We start from the raw sequence: 14,997 nt of genomic DNA, 5'->3' as shown, positions 1-14,997 counted from the left end.
GTCTCCAACATCGTGTCGGCGAAGGAAAATGTCGTAATCTAGTGCATGTGCTTCTGAGGTTCATAAATTCCAGTGGAGATAGGAAATCCATGACACAATCCAAAATTTCTGCCGGTAGCCGCGAAAGCTGGCCACAAGACCCATAATGGATCATGTTGGTCTGGCTACTACCTTCCCGTACGTATTGCGGTATCTTGTATGGATTATTTAATTCATACTAATGCCGTCCATTTGGAGCCAATCAGAGAGGAGATAAGATTATTAGTTAGCTTTGTGAGGGTCATACCAGTAACAATACCAACGTTTACCTCATCTATACGAAGACACTGTAAATTCTCCGCTCGTTCTTTTAACATCAGACCAAGCTTTGTGGCCATAGCCTTTTTGACTGTTGATTCTGTAATCAAATCAGCTGTTTGGGATAGTAGGACTTGAAGGTAGGTTGCTAATTCCAATGTCTTGGGTTCATTAGCGAGGTTTTTGATGAGTTGCTCAAAACAGTGCAAGTGCATCAGTATTTTGAAAGGGCTAATTTTGGGACCACGCGCTTCAGTCACAGTCTGATCGTCAGCCTCAAACTGAGTGGCAGTTCTAAAAGTGCCTGTATATAAGGATTCTAAACCGTGACCAAATGCAGGACAGTGCTTCCACACTATAACGCGCTTAAGCCAATCAAATTCTGGATGGTATACAGGCCGTAAACATGCGCTGCAGTTGTATGTATTCCAACGTTGCGTCTCACCGTCCTTTCTTCTCAGGGATATAGTCACAGTTGGTGAGGCGATCTCCCGGAAGGCTACCCTGTCGAGCCTGCGGGGTTGTCGAGCCAAATTTTCCATATACTGCGTCTGATGAGTTCACTTTTGAGGGAATGTTGGAGAAAGAAAAGGCGCAGGTGCGTTAAGCTGCAACTGTGTCGCACCTTTTCAATTTTTTTAGGGACACAGCTTTTTTTTTTTTCTCATTTGGGTTTTCAGAGTCACAGAGACATTTTTTTGGTTGATATGAGGGTCTTTATCGATTGGTCAGTATTTACCGCAGCGACATTTACATTGTACTATCCAAATAACTCCTTGCTTGCGATAGATATTTAGATCTTCTTGATATTGAGTGCGTTGCTATTCCATTTTTGCCGCTGCAAGCATAAATCATCTGGACTAACTAGCCATTTTCAAAGACGACGACGCCACAAGCCAAGGTGGTAAGTTTTCCCATTGATCCATCTTGTGACACACTTCCTCCTGACATCACATTGAGATATGCAAGCAGCTTCAAAAATAAAAAACCATCCCTCATCACCAAACAATGCCATTATAAACTGCCGAGCATGATTTTAAATATTGAAGGCTTTTAGTTCTTTAATATTGCATGGTATTATGTCTGGAATAACCAATTACTAGTGGTATATCTGAGTTACTATCAACCGCCACCGCTCACTGTTCCTTCATCATCTGAAGATTCATGTTGATAGACGGGCATGAGAGCGAAGGCAAAAAATATAGCCCATGATACAACAAGGAAGAATATATATATAGCACAGTATCGGTATGTTTTTTTGGACAAAAGCAGCCTTCCTGTAGCAGCCAGCTGCTCGTCAGAATAGGTTGAATTTGCTGTATCCTCCATGGCTCTTTCATCTTGACCCAGTAATCGCTTCTTTCGTTCAGCCTTGGAAGCCTCTAGCCAGCCATGCTGTTTGATGCGATCCAAAACCCACCAAAATACTATAAGTAGGATGGAGAGCGAAGTCAATGCGAGGTACAAGTTCATCACTCCGTTGTACTCTTCAGCAATATCCTCATCATAATCCGTATCGCCGTCATGGTATGCATGGTCTTGTAAATATCCAGCAATTACACTGATGATTGTTGTACCAATATTGTTAGCCGTTTTGTGCAATCCTACACCAGTACCAATGTACTTTCTTGGAAGAGTCAGTGCGGTACTGGTCAGGATCATGATGGATCCAATGCCCAGAGAGATAGAAAAGAGCGTCATGCCAATGGCAGCATTCACATATGTTTGAGATAATAGAAGGAAAGAAACGAGCAAGATAATAGCTGAGAGCAACACTGTACAAAGTAAAATTAAACAGAAAAGGTTACAAAAAATAAGTACAATGAATCATGGCCGTAAAGGAGCTTGCGTTCACTTACAGAATGACAATCTTTTTCCCCATCGATCAATGATAAATCCCATAACAGGAGCCAAGACCATAGGCACCGCCTGAGAGATACTACTTTTATACTGATATCCAACCAAATGTTAGTCAAATCGCTGATCAGGAAGTTGAGTGATGGAGTTTATGCGCTCGCTCACTCAAATAACGCTTTGGACTGAACATGAAGTGATATACTTACAGCTGCCAAGACAGAAGTGGTTGAATATCGGAATTGAATGTACTCACTTTAAGAATAGGATGATGTCAGTTCCCCATATGTCACGGCCTTTTTCCATGTTGTAACATCACTTACGTTGACAGAGACTCAAAGCTACTCCATACACTCGAGATGGTCAACTGCATGAACGGAACCATCCAAAATACCAACGGAAAGAACAGCGGTGCCGTCCATTTGATACGCCTTTCATCAAGATGCAAGTCATCTGTTATAAGTTTTCCCGTCCAGGTAACGTATCCAAAGTGCCACATCATGTAAGCAAACAGAACGTTCATCGCCAAGGAAAAACAGCACAATATAAGGGAAACGTAGTATGCCCAGGCCCAATTCTGTGCTGCAGCCACCAAAGGCTGGCTAGCAACGTTGGCAACAAACTGGACCATTCGTGTGATGCAAAGCTGAGCTCCGATGATGAGCGATAGATGGTTATTTCGGAACCATTTTGACAGAATGGCCTCTTCGATGACGGATATTACACCTGAACCTATGCCAAAAAAGATCTCTCCAGAGATCATCAAGCCATAACTGTCGAAGGTAGCAGATAACGCAAGCTGCAGGCTGCCGATCGTGATGGCAGTAGTGACGAATAATGTTGCTTGAACTGGACCAAAACGATCGACTAATGATCCAGCAAAAAAGGGTATTATTGTGTTAAGTACTGAAACACATGATATCAAGACGCTGTACTGGGTATTGTTGATGTTGAGATTCTGGGATAAAAAAAATTGTGAGACTGTTAGGCAAAATTAAATATGGTCCGACATTTGAGCGAATGCCGTTGGGATTTTTGTTTTGGTTACGACAGACCAATGTAGTAATTACCCGCTTTACATTGGTTTTCAAAACTTTAGATATGGTCGAAAGGAAATGGCTACCAACTATGTTTCTTGATCGATCAATTCAAAAGCTTTGGAAGGTCACTGCATGATCTATGGAGAACATAACTTACTGGAAAGCGTAAGTACGGTAAGAATAATGATAGCCTTGTACTTCCAAGAAAGATCTGATAACGCTGGTTTATGATCTTCAGGTTGATTTTTATCTTCAATTGGACTCTGACCGAAATTCTCTACATTGGTCCGAGAATCATCCGCCATTTAGACGATATCACAGCGAGAAGTTCTCAGCTACAAGAAAGGGAAATAAAGCCAAGATTATTCTTTTTTTTTTTCTTTTTTTTCATACCTCGAGATTTTATATACGCTGGCTGTTTAAAATCCCGACCAGTGACACATCGGCAAATCGGTTATGAACTATCATCATCTGGAAACAGTAAGTTCTGGTGCCAAGCACACATGAAGAGCGCCTTTCAGTATTCGATTTTATCTGTATTAATCATTTTACAAGTATGCATGACCTCTAACTGTTGGCCTATATCACCGAATTTCCGCCTCAACCTTGTATGTTAATTCAATGTCAAAAAACTAGCGTACTTTGGCAAGAATTACAGCTCCAGTTACGTTTGGGTAAAAATTTAAAAGTCTGCTCTATATCATGCTACCATTAATTTCATTCTCTCTATATAACAGAATCATTCACGCCTCCGAGTTTGAGCTCGACGACGGTGGCGGGAAAGGAGACTCTTTCCGAGCGTCCGCCAATAAAGTGTCAATTTGCTTCTCCTTCAATGCTACCTGTGTAATAGGCAGTAATTAGCCGGCATTAGCCAATAATCTTTGCTGCCCCCTTTAGGACTTAACCCATTGACACAACATTAAACTTTGGCAAGTTGACGCCTAAACTTACCATGACGCAAGCTTTGTAGTCCTTAAACAAATCTTCGCATTCAGGAGTGGTGTCTCCCTTTAAGAACTTTTCTGAGTACCACTTGTTGAAGCAGGTATCGTATTTTTGTTTAAGGTCCGTACATTCAGTTCCGATGCTTGAAGACATTGCAAGGTTGGATAGAAATTGTCAATATCGTCGAGAAACTTGCCACAGCCGCTTGGAAACCAACAAAACCAAACTAAGTGACTGCTATTTTCCAGCGGCATTACAATAATGCGGAAGGAAAGCTACTGCTGTGGATCAGTAATCTTTTATGTCATCACCAGAGGATCTGCGAGCCAAGATCTCGAAACTTTCTGCAGCAATTGAGCAGCACAAGCAGACAACCTTCTATTCTCCATCGAGGGGAAGAGGAAGAGCCCAGCCAGTGTGGCAGCCGAGAGGAAGGGGTCGAGGAAGAGGCACCTTAGCACCGACCTTTGGGAACAAAAAGTTAATATTGAATCAGCCTGGATCCGCACCCTCAACCTCTACGGCCAAGAGCAACACTACTCCAGCCATCTTACAAACACCAAAAAACCATACATCGACGCTGTCACATAGCGAACCTGTGAACTCAAGCTCAAGACAAAATCGAACTGTAGTGATCAACGGCGTAACGTTTGTGACAGACGCTTCAGGGAAGAAGCTCACCAGACAAGACCTTATACCAAGTTCCACAGCAAGCAGTCTCATGGCTAAATTACAAACAACAAAGCCATCTCTGACAACGACGCCAGTATATACCCCCCAGAAAGCGGAAATTGAAGGTGTTGAATATGTTAGAACAAAAGGTGGCAATTTGGTTCGTGCTGAACTAGTGAAAGATCGCTTGATACAAAAAGCGAAGCTGTAAGTTACATTCATATACCATTTTTCATATTCATTGCTATGTATTGACACTGAACTTCACGATTCAGACGAGAAGCAAAGGCTGCAAGTCAACGGGAGCAAGCTGAAGCTGCGAAACTGCTACGACAAGAAGATAGAAAGAAAAATAAGAAGATATCAAGAAGTAAAGGTGGCCACATGGTGTATGTGAAAGAACCGGAAGGCTATGTGAGACAAGGTAGACATGGCAAATCGCTCGTATTAAATGGTAATCAGAAAGACAAGTCAAAAATGTATTGTGGATATTTCACCCGCTACGGTAACTATTGCTCCATCATTTGACCCGTTCCGATAGTTGAGCTACTAACGATCTATTCTATTCCTCGCTACAGGCAAATGTAAGAATGGCAAGAAATGCCCTTTCAAGCACGATCGATCCCATCGAGCCATATGTCCCAAATACCTTCAACACAAATGCCCACAACCTGCACATCTATGTTTGTTATCGCACTTCCCCATTCCGGAGATTATGCCCCATTGTTCACACTTCCAGAGAGGCAAGTGCGATCGTGTCAATTGTCCATATCCCCATGTTCGTGTCAGCCCTCAGGCTCCAGTGTGCAAAGCGTTCGCTTTAGAAGGATATTGTGCCAAAGGCGAGAACTGCAAAAACAAGCATATCCATGTTTGCCCTGATTTTGCCGAGACTGGTAAATGTGAAAATGCGACTTGCAAGCTTCCGCATGTTGCCCTCAAGAAGAAACAAGCTCAAAAGGCAACGACTCAAGTCAGACAATGGGTCAATCCACAACTTATCCATGCTGGATCTAAGCGTGAACACGACGGTGGTCCAGATGAGCATATGAGTAAGAAACCCCGTGCCATTGTGAATACTCTTGATACCAAGGAGGAAGACGGCTTCCTAAAGTTCGATGACGATGATGAAGGCTGGAGCGCTTTTAAAATGAAAGATGAAGACATCAATATCGACGACCAGCTGTCGCTGCATTTCAGCGACCACGAAGATAGCGAGGACGACAGCGATGGCAACAGCGACAGTGACGAGCATGAAGGTATGCATGAAAATGGCATTGTTGACGACGATGTGTCTTCAGACGACTTTTCAAGCGACGAGGAACAACACGATGAGGCAGTGGGAGGTAATTTGGCAATTTGAAGTATAGACAGTAACAATTATATCGCTCATTATACCTGGGCTCGAAGACTCCTTTTAGCCGATACAGATGTCAGCTTTTTGTTCGTATATTGCAGCCCTTATTTTATTGATGACATTGTAAATAAAACAAACACTTTTTCACAACATATTGCACACCAGGGTATGTTCCGCGGGATATAACCTTCGCTTTTACACTCTTGGTCATCTTTCTTCTAGTAACACGGCAGTATCCGGTGAACCGGCTGTACCTTGCCTTTGAGGTGAGGGACTTGTCGAAGCAGTATAAGCAGAGCTATTAAGCGGGCAATATAGTAAACTATGCTACAATGGCGGTGTCTTCGCCTATCCAATATGAACAAGCATCATTGAGCTCAGCACATTTTTAGGATAAAGAGATGTTTTAGAGTGGCTTCGACAAGCATAGGCTATGCTGATATGGGCGAGAACTTTTCTCCTGACTGGCGCATTTTGACTTTCGCGTTTCCCGAGGCATGCTATCCCAACTCTGGGCTCAGAACACTCGGGTAAATTGACCATTTTGGTTTTAATCCGAATTTTATGACTGCAGGTTGTTAGATCTCACGGTATACTTGATGCCTTCCACGTTTCGGGACATCATCAGATGAATTTTCGTTCACGACTTAAATATTAAACTGTCTGATGTATAGAGTAGTACATCTGTCATAGGAACCGGGCTCTCCAACTACCGCCAGTAGAACTTGGGCCGCTGTATTGCGCTCAATTTAAATATGCTAGTTCCCTTTTTTAACCGACGGTACCCCAACTTACGCGGAGAGAACAAGAGCTTTCAAATAACAAGGAGCTACTCAAACTCGGTTCTATAATCATATTAAATTACATCAATGATTGATATCAATTTGATATGAATACGGCCAATCTGCCAGGATACTTGATCATTTTCCATTCCTGTCAATATAAGATGGATGGGATCACCCAGGGTATCAAACCTTGTTAAAGCGTGCTGGGTTTGAAAGCAACAGCCAAGGTTCACCGTATGGTCCGAATTTTTTAAAGCCAAAAGACCAGTCTCAGTCGGCTTCGTTCAAGTCTCGTCTTCTTCTTTCACCAAACCAAACCACGTCTAAGCACAATGTCTGAACAAGGACAAGTACACATGTAACTACTAAGCATTCGGTGACAAGCGAAGAGCAGATGATGTAACTAACAGATCCTTTGATTTTTTTCCATAGACATAAAATTACCCCACGGGACAAAGATATTCAAGCAAAAGGCCCTATCAACAAGTACAGTCGTACCATTACTCAAACACCTACCGCCGGTGCTGCCCAAGCTCAACGTAAGTTTTGACAGTGCAATCACGGATTAGCTGGATCACGTCACTAACTTGTATGAAAGTTTATGCCACTGGATTGACGGATGACGACTTTGCTAAGGCACAGGTTGGCATTACTAGCTTGTAAGTACAAAGCATGAGACAGCATTATTCCGTTCAGCATACTAACTGAAAATGAATTTAGCGGATATGACGGAAATCCTTGCAATATGCACATTAACGACCTGGCCGCCAAAGTGAAAGAAGGAGTAAACAAAGCAGGCCTCGTGGGATATCAGTTCAACACCATCGGAGTTTCCGATGCCATCCCCATGGGTAGCGCTGGTATGTCCTTCTCTTTACCCAGTCGCGATATCATTGCTGATTCTATTGAGACGGTAAGTTGGCGTGTGTATGTACAGTGATCTTAGATATCATTCTCTAACTATTCCGTGGATCTAGGTCATGAGCGCTTTGTGGTATGATGCAAATATCTCTATCCCGGGATGTGACAAGAACATGCCTGGATGTTTGATGGCTATGGGTCGCTTGAATCGTCCCTCCATCGTCATTTATGGTGGAACTATGAAGAAAGGAAAGGGTACACTTGGCCGTTGCGCAGACCGAGAACTGGATATTGGAAATGCTCTTGAGTGCAATGGTGAATTGATCAGCGGTAAAATCAATGAAGAGGAGCGCCGCGATATCATTCGACATGCTTGCCCCGGTGCTGGAGCTTGTGGAGGAATGTAAGTACAATAGCTTTTGATTCTGTAACGAGAACAATATACACTACACAGGATTCGCTAACGTTTGTGCTGGCTAATACAGGTTCACTGCTAACACTATGTCGTCAGCTATCGAAGCTCTTGGTATGTCTTTGCCATACAGCTCCTCTATCCCTGCTGTAGATGCCCTCAAGACTCAAGAATGTCTTCGTGTTGGTGTGGCTATCCGAACTCTCTTGGAGAGAGATATTAAGCCCAGTGATATTATGACTCGCAAAGCATTTGAGAATGCCCTTACCGTCATCATGGTTCTTGGTGGTTCAACAAACGCTGTTCTTCATATGATTGCTGTTGCAAAATCTGTTGGAGTTCCTCTTACAATTGACGATTTCCAAGCAATTGCCGATAAGACTCCTTTCCTTGCCAATCTTCGACCTAGGTAAGCTCGCCATGATTATGTGTGAAGGCTTGTACGATTGACTTACGCGGATGCACTGTATGACAGTGGAAAGTATGTAATGGAAGATTTGCAAACTGTTGGAGGCACTCCCGCTGTCCTCAAGTACCTGTTGGAAAATGGTATGATCCATGGCGACTGTATGACTGTCACCGGTAAGACCATGGCAGAGAATTTGGCCGAATTACCAGGTTTGACCGAAGGACAAGACATTATTCGACCTCTTTCAAACCCTGTCAAGAAGACTGGACATCTTACAATCCTCAGGGGTAACCTCGCTCCAGAGGTAAGTTGCTTGAAAATGCTGTATTTTCATTTACTGCAAGTGCGATCGATACTAAATGTTGTGAAAATTTAGGGTGCTGTTGCTAAGATTACTGGCAAGGAAGGCTTAGCATTTAAGGGTAAAGCACGCGTCTTTGACGATGAAGAAAAAATCTTTGAAGCCCTGGAGCAAGGTGCTATCCAGAAAGGCGACGTTGTTGTAGTGCGCTATAAGGGTCCAAAGGGCGGTCCTGGTATGCCAGAAATGCGTAAGTAGTACTTTTCGGAAGCCTGCTGTTAGCCACATATGTAGATATTAATCATGACCACAGTCAAGCCTACTTCCGCCATCATGGGAGCTGGTCTTGGTAAAGATGTTGCCCTCATCACCGATGGACGATTTTCAGGTGCCTCTCACGTAAGTGCATACAAGATAGTAACAGTAACAATAATTCCTTGTCCTTACATTTGGTTTGATTTCAAGGGATTTATTATCGGCCACATTTGTCCTGAAGCACAAGTTGGAGGTCCTATTGCGCTGGTCAACGACGGTGACGAGATCACCATTGATGCCAACACCCGCGAGCTGACTGTTCATGTATCTGACGAAGAACTCGCAAAAAGAAAGCAAACATGGTCAGCTCCTCCTCTCAAGTATACCAAGGGTATCATGGCAAGATACTGTATGACTGTCAAGAGTGCTAGCGAAGGTGCTGTTACTGACGAACTTTGAAACAAACAATAAAAAGAAGTGTGATAAAAAATTCAAATGGGAGTATTTCATTCCAAAAATTCAAGCATTTTTACTCTCTATTGCGAACTATAATCGGTATGAATAGATGCGGTGCTCATTGATACAGTTTCTACACACTTCCGTCAGCGCTTTCTCTTGTCAGTAGAAGAACAAGGCAGGAAGGGTTTTTTATGAGCGAAATTTGAGCTCCAGGTCACATGTAAAGATTTCCAGACCAAGTTCGCGCTTTACAGGCGGATAGAAATCTACTCTACTCGATCCATTAGCTATAATGTCTGCTTCACAACTTTTGCCACTGGGTAAGTGAATGTTAATCCATTGATCATCAACATCTTGTGCTATTGTAGCCCATATACTCACACCTCTCAACTATTTTTTACTTTTGATCACTTTAAAACGTGATTTACCTTTTGACAATTTTTGATCTGGAATTGGACACTGCCATGTAGAACTCATCGACAAATGCACTGGATCCAATATCTGGGTTGTCATGAAAGGTGAAAAAGAATTCACTGGACGATTACTCGGTTTTGACGACTATGTCAGTATCCTTTTTTAAATCGCATTTTTTGTTGCGACGATATGTATGAACCGTCGATATTGCTAGAAATGCTCGTAACCATTGATGTTGTATCATCATCAATGATCTACCGACATGTTAGAGCGTTTTATGTGAGCATTGTAAAAGTATGCGGTTTCCATGACTTGAATTCTTTTTCTTTCTGCAGATATGGTACTTGAGGATGTTACCGAATAGTAAGTGCTGCAAATCAGTCAAGGAACTGCGCTAGAATAATAGACTGGGAAGAGACTAACACTTACCCTTCTTACAGCGAGAAGTCAGCTGAAGGATACAAGACTACCAAGTTGGAGCAGATATTGCTGAACGGAAACAACATATGCATGGTAAGCTGAGCGTGAGTTTTGAATCAGAAAGGCTGGTTACTAATATATGGTTGGCACCCAACAGTTGGTCCCTGGTGGTGAAGGTCCAGTCAAGGCATAATCTCTCATTGAATAATTTCACAAAAGACATTGTACACATAATAAAGAAACCCTTCACCTCTTCCAATAGTCACATTCAGTCGGACGCTTCAAAGTAGCAGATCACCTAACCCCCTCTTGTGTATATGTATTGTTGCTATGGTTGCAGAAGTCGACGGCTGTTATCAAAGTACTATTTTCATGACATAGGATTATGAATCTCGGGGGATAAAGGATGTGCGATGCTGAGCTCAGGTTGGCAACCCAATACAGTTATGCTTTTAGATTACAATTCATGAATCCCTTCAGTGGCCCAAGGTTTCAAGGCCACCATCAACATATAAGATTTAATGACAATTCAAAGCAGACATGATGAAAGAAAAATAAGACTGTAGCGTATTGAGGGTGCGTATCCGGCACATTAACTTACCGAGTTTTACAAGGACGGTAACGTTGAGCTGCCTTCTGCAAAGCAAATGAGATAGGTCAGCATGCATCAGGCCATGTACTCTCCATAGAAGCTTGTAATCAGATAAATGCTGGAGAAACATGGCACGCGTACATCCTAGTGTATCAGCTGTACGTGTGGTAAAACATTAACAGATAATCGCCGGATCATAACGTTCGGCAGGTGTCACAGAGTCAATAATCGCAGCCGCGAAACAATGCTTTCATTGTATATTCCATACTGTCCGAACTATCAGAATGTTTGTCATTTTCTTTTATTTGTTCGTTTCGAAGCCTGGTATCGTTCTATCTACATGACTGTAGCATTATTTCCGATTAGATCATTCTGTACATCGTTAGACTTTGAATATAAATCACATTATATTCCCTATCTCATGGAAGATTGTAGGACGTCAATTTAAATATGTAGCTTTGATCTAACGACAGGTACAATTCGACTATCGAAGGGAACTTGCTATGTCTATCTAAAACAGCCAAATAGTATCTTGAAACAGGTTTCAGGCGTTGACAGAGAGGTTTGCGGAGAGCCAACAGCCAATCGGTAAATAAAAAGCCAAGCATTTTGATACTATTTTTTTTAGCATTCTGTACCTTAGATTTATACCGCTATTTTTGGTGCCTACACGGCATTAGCGGGAGATTGGCTTTTTTATTATGTTCTATTTTAACCTGGGTCCCATAATTCTCCTTACTAGTAATTAATAAAAATATCAAGATATGTATGGGGCGAGAAAGCAATTGAGTATGTTCCTGTTGCACCATACGCCAATGTGGAGAGAAGAGTATTGTAGATCAAAAGTTTAAAGTGAAAAAAAAGCTATCACGATCAAAGTTCTGTACTGTGGTCACAATTGACCTAAAGTGACATCTCAACTGAGATAGAGGGGCTATGTTTATATACTGAACCGTCCTAGGTTGACATATACGGGGTAGGCAACAGTCAGATCAAATGACATACACATCAATAGCTAACGTAATTCAAATTGTTGTTTCTAGGACAAAGCAATTTAACTAGCAGGAGGCAGTAATGGTATGGAGCATCGGGAGGAGACATAGGGATGATAAAGTAAACGCTGACAAGATTGAATCTCAGCTTTGATGTCTGCGGCTTTGGGCGAGAAATATTTTGAGGTCAAGTTTGAAAGTAAGACAGCGCTACCTTCATGATGGCCACTAAAGATCTTGCACTCCTAGATCAAATGAGCCATTAAAAAGCAACGAAGTGGATGTCTGCTGGCACAGGCTCAGTGAAGGCTCAGTTCGGATGAGCCCGGTTTACTGCCAGTCAACCGATCGCATTTTTAGCACAAGGATATTTCGACTATTTGAAATACCGGTTGACCAATAATGACTCCGCTATGAGACGAACCGCCTAGACAACCAGTTCATTTGACCATGGTTTATTACGACAGTTATTGACTGTATTAGTTTTGTGACACCACAATTGCAGCTATCCTATTCTCATCGAAACGATTTTCCATTTCGTCAAGGCATATGATACCATATGGTCGCCATAAGCGTGATGGTGCGTTGGCTCGGCCACTCAAAAAGTAAGACTACCCATGACGTAGTCCAACGAGAGGCTCGACTAACAACGATGCTTTTTGCTACGCGTTATTTATATATTTAGAACATGGCCCTAAACATGAAATTCAGACAAATAATTATGAACGATAGGGGCGACACTCAAAATAGAAGAGCACGAGACCCAAACTGCAGGAAGAATAGCGCCAGAGCTTGGAACGGTGTATTTCTTTTGTAGAAAATTGGGATCGACATCATTGGTCACACAATAAACACAACAATTAAATTTAAAAAAAGGATATAACACTTGATCTTACGTTCTGCTCTTTGGATAGGATGAGCCTCTTTTAACAACACAAGCCAATGATAGAGGTACCAAAGCAATGAAATGAGGTTAAGTTAGGTTATCAGTCTCCCACTAAAGGGGGATGACATTGCGTTGTCATTGCGGAGCAATTCAAACGGGGATAGTTACCCGGTCTGCGAACTAAAGGTCCCAAAAAAAAAATAAAAAAAAATTAGTGACCGGTAAAACTCTTTTGCATGCACTGAGAATATAGCACCGCACATGTAATTTAAAATAAAATGCTGTCGCTTCCCCTTTCTCTTGTCTCAGCACTCCCTCTTTCCCTTTCTTCTCTTCATTTCTTTCGCTTGCAAACATGTACAGATTGTTTGCCAGTGCTGCTTTGGTCGCTACAGCTTCCGCTGTGACTACAAACTACACATCAACTGTGGACCCTACAAAAATTAATATTCCTAACACACCACAGACAACCTCATACGATGTCGCCACGGAATGTACCTATTATGCACCTCCCGTGCCTATTTTGCCTACCGACTGGCCCAACAACTGGCAGGTTGCTACCTCTAACGGTATGAACACCAGTGCTGAATACACAACTTTGTATAATTCCATCAACTGGAACAATGCCCCAAAGATCAACCCTCGCACTATGGGTGCTGATGGTGCACTTGTTACGACTGGATATGACACTGTCAACGATCCTGACTGTTGGTGGACTGCTACTCAATGTGTCAATCCCAAGGCTGCTGGCGTGTTGAAAGATATTTCAGCTTGCCCTGAACCAGGTATGTTTTGATGTTTTGGATTGGATGGCGGGTTTTGGGTTATTTTCGGGAAGGCCGCTAAAAAAAAAAGACTGTCCCTAATGTGATACATCTCTTCCAATTTAGAAACTTGGGGCTTGACGTATGATGATGGTCCTAACTGCTCTCACAATGCCTTTTATGACTTTTTGCAACAACAAAACTTGAAGGCTAGTATGTTCTACATCGGCTCTAATGTCATGAACTGGCCTTACGGAGCTCAACGTGGTGTCAAGGATGGTCATCACATCTCTGTTCATACCTGGTCCCACCCTATGATGACCACTCTTTCCAACCAAGCCGTTCTTGCTGAACTTTACTATGCTACCAAGATGATCAAGTACGTTACCGGTCTTACTCCTCTCTACTGGCGCCCACCGCTTGGTGATGTTGATGATCGTGTTCGTTGGATCGCTTCTCAACTCAACTTGACAGCCATCATCTGGAACTTGGATACCGATGACTGGGCTGCTGGTACCACCGTCACTGTCCAACAGGTTCAGCAAAACTACCAAAACTTCATTCAAGACGGTACCAATGGCACCTTTGCTTCCAAAGGTAACATTGTTCTTTCTCACGAAATCAACAATATGACCATGGATTTTGCCATCCAAAACATCCCTAACATCAAGAAGGCTTACAAGAACGTTCTCGACGTTGCTACCTGCATGAACATTACCTACCCATATGTTGAGACGACTGTCAGCTTCGCTTCCTTTGGAGGTGGCAGTAGCAGCTCCAATGGATCCGTCTCTCCTGGTGGCAGCGGCTCTAGCTCCACTAGTAAAAGTGCCGCTTCTGGCACTCAGGCCAATGCTGCTCTCGCCATTGCCGCCGCTTTTGCCGTTGTTGCTTTCTTGTAATTGAACTGAACGTTCAGCGCAAAATGAAGACGTAGTATATTTTACACTGGGACAAAAAGTGGTATTTTTTTTATATATTATTTTAGACCCATGATTACGACTTGTGTGCTTCCTAAGCCCAACAAGTAATATTCTTTACATTTTTCAAACCTCCACCCTTCCTTATTCTATCCCCTCGACATAGCTCCTACGTAGTCTCCCCAAAATTCACTTATAACTGTGTATATCAAAGATTTTTATAAAGAAATCGCCACCTTTCATATTGTCCATAGAACCAGGGAATGATGACCAACCATTTTGTCTTTGTCAAAAAAGTGCATGTTGGCTGAGCCTCAAATTCAGTTTCACTGAAGACCCATCCCGGAAGTTTAAAAGTC

At 42.5% G+C, this 14,997-nt stretch overlaps 6 protein-coding genes across 6 annotated transcripts; 4 read left to right on the top strand and 2 right to left on the bottom strand.

The window, feature by feature from the left end:
* Positions 1 to 1,328: 1,328 nt before the first annotated feature.
* On the bottom strand, positions 1,329 to 3,553 carry K450DRAFT_222525 (uncharacterized protein). Its single transcript, XM_051585920.1, has 6 exons — positions 3,349 to 3,553; positions 3,222 to 3,277; positions 2,475 to 3,109; positions 2,361 to 2,406; positions 2,157 to 2,247; positions 1,329 to 2,072 (listed from the first exon to the last, which is right to left on the bottom strand). Exons 1-6 carry the CDS (start codon positions 3,494 to 3,496, stop codon positions 1,420 to 1,422), a joined length of 1,629 nt encoding a protein of 542 aa, XP_051448737.1. The 5' UTR covers positions 3,497 to 3,553; the 3' UTR covers positions 1,329 to 1,419.
* An 81-nt stretch (positions 3,554 to 3,634) lies between these two features.
* Positions 3,635 to 4,379, bottom strand: K450DRAFT_222518 (uncharacterized protein). Its single transcript, XM_051585919.1, has 2 exons — positions 4,146 to 4,379; positions 3,635 to 4,033 (listed from the first exon to the last, which is right to left on the bottom strand). The coding sequence occupies exons 1-2, from the start codon at positions 4,290 to 4,292 to the stop codon at positions 3,935 to 3,937; spliced, it is 246 nt and encodes an 81-aa protein (XP_051448736.1). The 5' UTR covers positions 4,293 to 4,379; the 3' UTR covers positions 3,635 to 3,934.
* A 1-nt stretch (position 4,380) lies between these two features.
* On the top strand, positions 4,381 to 6,322 carry K450DRAFT_222513 (uncharacterized protein). The gene is made up of 4 exons (XM_051585918.1): positions 4,381 to 5,018; positions 5,087 to 5,316; positions 5,390 to 6,022; positions 6,100 to 6,322. The coding sequence occupies exons 1-4, from the start codon at positions 4,441 to 4,443 to the stop codon at positions 6,144 to 6,146; spliced, it is 1,488 nt and encodes a 495-aa protein (XP_051448735.1). The 5' UTR covers positions 4,381 to 4,440; the 3' UTR covers positions 6,147 to 6,322.
* Positions 6,323 to 7,246: 924 nt separating this feature from the next.
* Positions 7,247 to 9,738, top strand: K450DRAFT_183164 (uncharacterized protein). Its single transcript, XM_051584403.1, has 10 exons — positions 7,247 to 7,311; positions 7,386 to 7,492; positions 7,552 to 7,612; positions 7,674 to 7,866; positions 7,931 to 8,217; positions 8,300 to 8,635; positions 8,702 to 8,939; positions 9,012 to 9,186; positions 9,250 to 9,335; positions 9,402 to 9,738. The coding sequence occupies exons 1-10, from the start codon at positions 7,286 to 7,288 to the stop codon at positions 9,648 to 9,650; spliced, it is 1,758 nt and encodes a 585-aa protein (XP_051448734.1). The 5' UTR covers positions 7,247 to 7,285; the 3' UTR covers positions 9,651 to 9,738.
* Positions 9,739 to 9,909: 171 nt separating this feature from the next.
* On the top strand, positions 9,910 to 10,756 carry K450DRAFT_222502 (uncharacterized protein). The gene is made up of 5 exons (XM_051585917.1): positions 9,910 to 9,970; positions 10,121 to 10,216; positions 10,400 to 10,427; positions 10,505 to 10,577; positions 10,642 to 10,756. Exons 1-5 carry the CDS (start codon positions 9,943 to 9,945, stop codon positions 10,675 to 10,677), a joined length of 261 nt encoding a protein of 86 aa, XP_051448733.1. The 5' UTR covers positions 9,910 to 9,942; the 3' UTR covers positions 10,678 to 10,756.
* Positions 10,757 to 13,251: 2,495 nt separating this feature from the next.
* K450DRAFT_222492 (uncharacterized protein) lies at positions 13,252 to 14,914 on the top strand. The gene is made up of 2 exons (XM_051585916.1): positions 13,252 to 13,739; positions 13,845 to 14,914. The coding sequence occupies exons 1-2, from the start codon at positions 13,310 to 13,312 to the stop codon at positions 14,618 to 14,620; spliced, it is 1,206 nt and encodes a 401-aa protein (XP_051448732.1). The 5' UTR covers positions 13,252 to 13,309; the 3' UTR covers positions 14,621 to 14,914.
* The last annotated feature ends 83 nt before the right edge of the window (positions 14,915 to 14,997 follow it).

This window comes from Umbelopsis ramanniana, assembly GCF_025399195.1.
Source record: "Umbelopsis ramanniana AG unplaced genomic scaffold K450scaffold_4, whole genome shotgun sequence".
NCBI lineage: Eukaryota > Fungi > Mucoromycota > Umbelopsidomycetes > Umbelopsidales > Umbelopsidaceae > Umbelopsis > Umbelopsis ramanniana.
The sequence above is the reverse complement of the archived record's forward strand: the minus strand, read 5'-3'. Positions and strand labels throughout refer to the sequence as shown.